At 37.5% G+C, this 7992-nt stretch overlaps 2 protein-coding genes across 3 annotated transcripts; one reads left to right on the top strand and one right to left on the bottom strand.

Moving 5' to 3' along the window:
* The first annotated feature begins 573 nt into the window (after nucleotides 1–573).
* Nucleotides 574–2589, top strand: LOC113281194 (N-alpha-acetyltransferase MAK3-like). 2 transcript variants are annotated; one of them, XM_026529863.1, is made up of 5 exons: nucleotides 578–842; nucleotides 966–1086; nucleotides 1189–1244; nucleotides 1631–1891; nucleotides 2153–2589. In XM_026529863.1, the coding sequence occupies exons 1-4, from the start codon at nucleotides 645–647 to the stop codon at nucleotides 1862–1864; spliced, it is 609 nt and encodes a 202-aa protein (XP_026385648.1). In that variant the 5' UTR covers nucleotides 578–644; the 3' UTR covers nucleotides 1865–1891; nucleotides 2153–2589. The 2 variants fall into 2 exon arrangements, with proteins under 2 accessions (XP_026385649.1, XP_026385648.1); XM_026529864.1 differs by lacking the exon at nucleotides 2153–2589 and having other exon boundaries at nucleotides 574–842; nucleotides 1631–2082.
* A 53-nt stretch (nucleotides 2590–2642) lies between these two features.
* On the bottom strand, nucleotides 2643–7703 carry LOC113281193 (protein BONZAI 1-like). Its single transcript, XM_026529862.1, has 16 exons — nucleotides 7424–7703; nucleotides 6837–6884; nucleotides 6271–6419; nucleotides 6126–6174; nucleotides 5940–5996; nucleotides 5311–5499; nucleotides 5077–5211; nucleotides 4644–4705; nucleotides 4458–4557; nucleotides 4257–4371; nucleotides 3959–4035; nucleotides 3738–3875; nucleotides 3455–3619; nucleotides 3255–3368; nucleotides 3052–3160; nucleotides 2643–2959 (listed from the first exon to the last, which is right to left on the bottom strand). Exons 1-16 carry the CDS (start codon nucleotides 7604–7606, stop codon nucleotides 2841–2843), a joined length of 1809 nt encoding a protein of 602 aa, XP_026385647.1. The 5' UTR covers nucleotides 7607–7703; the 3' UTR covers nucleotides 2643–2840.
* Nucleotides 7704–7992: the final 289 nt, after the last annotated feature.

The raw sequence follows: 7992 nt of genomic DNA, 5'->3' as shown, positions 1-7992 counted from the left end.
AGACTTTTTAAGTGACGACTCTAAACTGTACAAGATTCATTAATGGCGGAAATGTACGACAGTTTTGGGTCGTCATAAAAATGATCAATTCCCAGACGATCCTTTGGAAGGGTCGTTACTGTTTTGGTTACGCACTTGACGACTTAAACAATCGTTAATGTTTTAGAAATGTCGTTATAGATTGTCGTTAATCTCTAAAAAGAGTCGTTAGTGTATGACAGTTGAGAGTCGTTATTGTTTTGATCATGATGTATATGACGACCCTAAACTGTCGTTAATGTCGGTGAAGGGTCGTTACTTGAAAAAAAAATATTAATCAAGGGTAAAATAATATATTCATATTACGATATTTACACCCCTGAAAATTTTGGGGGCAAACAAAATTCCATGGCCCCCAATTAGAAGTTATGACCCCCAATTAAGCTAGGTCATATAAGCCTGGTTTCCTGAATTTTCAGGTAATTACTAACATGTTCGTGCCCGTGCCAGTGCTTCCCAGCGGAAACATTTGACTCGGGCCTCCGATATACCACAAAACCAAACACACCCTTAGACATAAGAAGTGGATCCAGAGTTGTCAAGCAGCTTAGATACGCCGTACGCGGTGGAGAATTCTCCTGAAGAGAAGAAACCAGAGAGAAAGAATGGAGGAGACGAAGAAGGAAGAAGAGGGAGAAGCGGTGATGGAAGAAGTTGATCCATCAGAAATAGATTATGTTAGTTATGGTGGCGAACATCACTTGCCTCTCATCATGCGATTGGTTGACAAAGAACTTAGTGAACCCTATTCTATCTTCACTTACAGATACTTTGTCTATCTATGGCCTCAACTTTCTTTCCTGGTAATCAATTTTGAAACCCATCTGTTTCTTTATTGAAATTTTTCATAAATTATTTGATCTCTATTTCGATTAGATTATAAAATCTGAATCTTTTTTTAATTTGGGTTTTGTTTGTTTTTGTAGGCGTTTCATAAAGGAAATTGTATTGGAACAGTTGTTTGCAAGATGGGTGAACATAGGAATACTTTCAGAGGATATATTGCTATGCTTGTTGTTATCAAATCTTATAGAGGAAAAGGCATTGGTAATGAGCTGTTTTCAGCTCAATTTGATGATTTGATCTTCTTATGGTATACCTTTTATTTATTATAAGTTTGAGGAGTTTTTTTTTTCGGGTCGAATGCAGCTACAGAGCTTGTTACCCGATCGATACAAGTGATGATGGAATCAGGATGTGAAGAGGTAAGACATTGGCAACTTGTATTATCGGATTGTTAATAGTCTGTCCACCAATACTTGTTTGTGCTTTAAGTTTATCTGTGTGCAATGCTTTCTTGATGAGATCATTCGGTCACAATACTGATATGTATTTTACAGCTACTATGTTGGTTATCTTACTTAGGTTATATACTAAACGAGCACTTGAAAGTTCTTCCAGTTAACACTCGAGATAATTTCCCATTCCATATATCGTGGTTAAAATCCTCTATACTGCTGCTTACCGGATATTTGAATCACATCATTAATGCATTATATATTCCTGGTTACTGGTGTTTTGTGGTTACTAGTCCAATATTGGTGAAGAGAATGCCAATTGTTGACTCTGATTATGCAATTTATATGTGCAGGTAACACTAGAAGCAGAAGTGTCAAACAAGGGAGCACTTGCGTTGTATGGTCGTCTTGGGTTTATCAGGGCAAAAAGGCTCTTCCGGTATTACTTGAATGGAGTTGATGCTTTCCGGCTTAAGTTATTGTTTCCTCGGCCAGAGATAAGCTCCCTGCTTAGGATGGCAAATAACGAAGATGGTTATTATCATAACAATCAGCAATTTGAGGAAGGAAGTTCTCAAGTCAACTAAGACGGCATCTGGTCCAAGTTTTTGCAGGTATCAGAATGACCCGTGATCATTTTTGTTGTGTCACTAGAATAATTAAACTGAGAATTAAGCAAACATGAAGTGTAAACATCATTTTGCTGAATGTATTTCCACATTTTTCAATCATGGTGCAGTGTTTATGTCATTGTGATAAATCCTCTATAAGTATTTGATTTAGACTAGTCGATGTTTTTGTTTCATTTCAAGGTGTGATAAGCCACTTCTTGTGATGGCTTTGGCTTAATTTTACTTGAATATCCTTACTCTTAGGGAACTGTTAGAGAGACTCGGACTTTGCTGAGCTACAAGTACGAGTGAATTGATATGGTGCCAAAAGGGACTAGGTTGAAGCAATGTTAAGAGGTACCGGAAACAGACTAATGACGTAAAGAAGGCGAACAATGAAGTATGGGAAGAAAGTCCATATTTATTGCATTTGCAAATTTGATGATGGTTGTTGGCACATTTGAGCTCCTTTTCTCTTGTTCTAGGGCTTGATGATTGGATGCGCTGTTACAGCCTTGTTTTTGCAGTGCTTTGATCATGCTGCATGATTTATTGTATGTATAATTCCTGTCTAAGAATCTTAGCTCGTGAATATCATTCGATTGCAAATGGGGAAAACTTATAATGGTAACCTACTGTCTAGTGAAAGTGAGAACAAAATGGTAAAACTTGACAGAACAATGGAAATTTTTGTTTATTTATGTCTACTTGTTTTTCTTTCTCTATGTCCAGAAACAATAATACATTGAGAAAATGTGATAAAAACTTGACAAATGAGTGGACATTTTTGTTTATTTACGTGTGCTTTTTCTTTCTAGCGTACAGAAACAATAATACATTGAAAAAATGTGGACAAAAAAATTGTTACAACATGTGTAGATATGGAAACACTGAAAACCTTGCCATACCATAAAGAATACAAATAACTGGAAAAAAAAATGAAAAAAAAATGTTATGTACACTTCTGACTGTTTCTTGGTTGTTGTGGTTGAATATCCCTTGATCGCATGTATGTTAAGAACTGCAAGGGTAATTCTGCTAGAAGTGAATGAACAACTGAAATCTCTCCACCTGCAACAATTGATAAATGAGTCAGCACGAAGTACTTCGGAGCAACACTGTTTCTGACAAGCAGAAGTTCCAACCGAGAGAATTGAGCTCACCCTGTAATCGTTGAAGAGGAATAAACTGTACAATGTCACGCGATGCAATTTTTCCGCTTGAGCTTTCTAGTCTCCCTCCTTTATCAGCATCCAATACCTGCCAAAAAGTCTAAGCAGGGAAGCAAGCTATAAACCACGAGTTCACGACAAATTATTGAAGAAAACAACAAGTTTTTCGGTTGGCGAGCCGTGCAGAAATTTACCTCCATTTCTTTGAAGTCAGCCCCGCCGACTCCAACAATGAGAACAGATAATGGCAAGTCAGATGCCTTTACTAGAGAATCTATAGTTTCTTGCAGATCAGTTATTACTCCGTCCTGTAAATGGTTGAACAGATAGGTTTTTATATGGCCAGCATTGTCGTCTTATATAACAGAAGGGGTTCGCCAATTGCTACACATACCGTGATTATTAACATCACAAAATACTTGTGTTCATTGTTGGCAAGAGACTGGCTGGCAATCTCTGATGCAGCGTGAATTATTGGGCCGAAAAGAGTGGGTCCTGCAAATTGAACATTATGTAGGGCACCATTGTATGCTGTCAAAATACCTTGAATTCCATCAACCTGAGAAGAAAGAAGGTTCCCTTCTTAGAACGCGAAAACGAAGGATGGGAATACTTTCAAGGCTACCCCTAATGTGTGTCCATCGAAGTTCAACAACAGTTATATATTTTGCTCATACCTCAGAGTGAATACTACTTCCACTCAAGTTAAAGCAATGAGAGACCGGACCATCAATTGGTCGTGCTCCAAAACCCCAACAAGGGTAACGCTTGTCTGAATCATAGCATTGTAAGACATCTCCAACATCTTTAATTGCCTGCAAATCATACACTTTTCTGTAATCAACTTGGAAAAGTGGGAAACCAAAATGAAACTAAACATCAAAGACTAATTTCTCACTTTCTGGTATGCATTTGGCCTGCCCGAGGGGTCTATGTAATGCAAGGAATCTGCGAGGCGTGGATTTCCATTTGAAGCTGAAAACCAGAGAAATCATAATTTAGATTAGTCATAGAATGAGTATTATATAAGGGTGGACTTCTGGTCAGCTTCTAAACTTGTGCACAAGAGATGATCGGAAGAGATGATCTCACATGATACTATTTTAATGAGAGTGTTCAAGTATACAGACACCAAAGTAACATGATTCAAGTACAACACTTCATTGACTAAATGACAAAAAGTGAGGTTGGAGCACCTGTATAATCAACAGCCACCATGAAATTCATTTCGCATCCACCTGCGATGTAATCCAGGAAACTGTGTTGTGTGCTCTCAGAATACTTCTCCACAAAAAGTCGACTCTTTAATACCTGTACCAGAGAAGCAACATATGCTTAATAAGAATTATCTTTAATTAATTAGATTGGTGTAATAACCTGAATCAAACAGCCATAACCTTGTTTTGTACACTTTGTCCAACTACGTCTGGCACGAACAAACTTTCTCCCTCTTCATTGAGTAGATTTTCCAAGTCGGCTAGCGATTTCTCAGTTTTGCTGATTCATGAACCAGAAATTTGCTAGAGTCAAACTTCTAGTGGCTATGACGCTAATAAATGAGAGAAACCAAGATGTCGGCTTACCCAAGCAAATCATGTCTTCCATTGCTATTAAAGTTGAAGCATTCAATAGTTAAAGGTGTATCCTGCATTTACCAAAACAGTTAACATGTGAGAATGCTATACAATACGAAATAATACGCAGTGTCGTTTGAGCAAGACCCCACATCCATATCTGAATCATCAATATGTGAATCATCAAATGTGTATCTACTCCCTAGATAGGAGCCTTCAAATTGCAGCAATGAACATTCATCCACACCATCAAGCCCATAGTAGGAGATGTTAAGATGTTCCAAGATGTGCAATTTGAGATATTATCCATCCAAGGAGTACCCAAAACACAGATCAAGTGTGCCAAGTGCACAACTCATGCCCTTGAAGACAGAAAGGACTGGGTCCTCACTTAAAAGACACCACGAGAAATTCCTAGATAGTCATGGAGGTTTGCATATGCCTTGCTTCCAATTTGCTGAAGATTTAAGAAGACTGGCTTCCATGTCGGGTTGTGATCATTCTTTTTCACTTCTGTCTTGCAAACAGGAATCAGTGATCCACTCTCAACAGCTTTTGAAATGACCAGGAAAGGATCCTGGGTAAAGTAAAACCATATCCTTCTATCAATAATCGCCCAATATTTTTGCACAGTTTAGCATAAAAAAAATTATGAGAATTAGATGGGAGTCCATACACTTTTAGAAAAGAGATCTTTGTATTCAAGATCTGAACACCGGAAGATAATCTCCGCTGTTGTCTTTGAGCTAGTACACTCTTCTGCACGAATATTGAGCACCCCTAATTTCTGAAAATGGTTATCCTTAGCATGTTCTTCTCCATTTACAAGATTTAGTGTCAATGACCGGGTTGGTTTAGATACTATCTGCAAAGAGACATCCAGGAGAATCACGTTTGATGGACCATTGTTGAAAAAAATGAAAGACAAGAATTTGGATCTGGAGCTTCATATTGCATGCTGTACAAGAACATAATTATCAGGGTTCCTAGTTTCCAATGTGATATAATAAAATCTGCAGTCTTTGTGACCATATGCAAGTATGCAACAGATAAGGCCATCATTTTAGATCATATAAGTTACTATATACTAATTGTAAAAATTATTAGTCAGTAGTTAGCCAACTTTACCACGGCAAAATGATGACCAATTTACGGTAAAGAAACTTTGTTAGAGAGCATAACATTTGTAATCCAAACTACCATTTTCGAGCATCAAAGTTCATCAAACTTTAAGAACATATAATGCGATAGAACACTTCCAAACAGGTTAGGTGAAGCTGACGATTGGGATTGAGAAGGACAAACCTCAGATAAGGCACAAGTGACCTCCCCAAGAAACTGTTGTTCATCCAGCTTAAGCATCTGAGAATTTTGAGAAGTATATAACCGTCAACAAACATTCATAGACAAAGCTTTCTTTCATAGAATCAAAAGCATCAAGGATCTTCATATACAACTTTAGAGATGAACAATAACAAAATAGATAAACACCTTTACTGGTACACTGTGAAACTGTGAATCTACATCATAAACCCGAAATCTGTGAAACAACAGTGTATTAATGATTACTTGAAAGTAGGAGGAAGAGATTGGACAGGGAATACGAAATAATCAAACTAATTCAACCATTACTCACACATAAGTCTGCAGGATCTCAAAATGGTACTTAACAGTATGTTTTGCGATCCACACAGGATCTAGTGAGTTTAATATCACTTCAGTTCGACCAACTTCTTCAAGTTTCCCATCTCTTCCTTTGGTATAAATAACTGCCATTGGATCACTCTACAGAGCAAATGGAAGTTCTTATAAAACGTGCAAAGACAATAAAAGCTGAGACTAGGAAATCAAATATTGCAGAATACACTGCGCCAACAGTTTATCTAAACAGTTTCTACATGAATACACTGAAGCAGAGTTTCTCAACATAACAATGAGTAAATGATTTCTGCAACCTACTGGGGTGAGATTAACAATGTCAAACGATGTTGCCTAATGAATCCAGTCTAACACTAGTTAACTTAAGTATCGTTTAGATGGTCGCATTTTTGTCTATCATGTGTAACAACTTCAATATTTAAAGGATATTTCACATTCTACTTTGAACTAAATTCTCACACCATACCAATGTCAAACATTTAGTATGATGCCGAAAAGGCGAAAAGAAAATTGCCAAGAGACCAAGTAAGACACTATACACACCTTGGATAATGTATCCCTGTCTCGTAAGTTTGAAGCCGAAAGTGACAACTGAGCCAATGAGGAAAAGCCAACTCAGTCAATCAGAAACGAATAATGACATTACTTACTCACAACTTAGCATAAGAACTCCAGTTAGATAAGGCTGTCATAACTCATTTTAAACTGCGCCAACAAATAATTACTTTCATTCTATTCATTGCATAATAAAACCAATCCATAAATTTCACATCAACATTCCATTTCCATCAAGTCACTCAAACTTTATATTTTGCCCACTCCAAGTAGGTCAGTCTCACTAAAATGATGATTGATGACATAGATTCCATTTTCAAATTCCTTGTTCAAAACAAAAAGAAGGCATAAATCTGAACTAAATCTTCTGCCTAAGAAGTAAATTCGTGAACTCATACTTGATGATAATGGATCCAAATTCAAATACAGCTCAACATAAAGAATGACCAGGCTGTCCTTGTTCCAGATTGTTTCAAGTCAACTAAGAGTAAACAACCAGAAACCATTACCAAAAACAATATGAGTACAGAGAATCTGAAATCATCCGAGGAAGAAGAAGAAGAAGAAGTAAATACCTCGATCTGGGAGAAAAGACCTCGATAACCGTGTGAGTTAAGATATAAATCGACGGCGTCATTAGAAGCGGCGCCACCAGCACCAGATTGGTGGTGGTGAAGATTATTTGGAGAAGCTGAAGTGGCACCAGCGCCACCAGCAGCAGCTGATTTAGCACCACCGTCAGAGAAACAATTCCCCATCAAGTTGCAGAGAGACAGACAGATAAACTGAGGAGAGAGAGTGAAAGAGAGTGAGTGCGTGGGTTTAAAGGTGAAGAGGAGAGAGAGAGAAGAGTAAACAAAGAAATATCTCTCATCTCATCTCAACCAAATTTGCCGCGTTAAGACAAAAGCGACATCTCTTGTGGTTAAGCAGACCAGCATCCCAAGAATTTTGACCAACAAAGGAATGCAGACAGACAGACAGACTGGAGAAAATAACGGCTTCTCATTTTAGTTTAACGGTTTATTTCCTAATCAATGTTTTGGTTTTTAAGTCTAGTTCCATTTACGGTGTACCAGGCCAAATTGGATACATACATTTGAGAAGAACTTAGACCAAAATTACACAATCTAAAGCGTGCGTT

Source organism: Papaver somniferum, chromosome 5 (assembly GCF_003573695.1).
Source record: "Papaver somniferum cultivar HN1 chromosome 5, ASM357369v1, whole genome shotgun sequence".
In the NCBI taxonomy this organism is placed as follows: Eukaryota; Viridiplantae; Streptophyta; class Magnoliopsida; order Ranunculales; family Papaveraceae; genus Papaver; species Papaver somniferum.
This window is presented reverse-complemented; position numbering and strand designations above follow the sequence as displayed.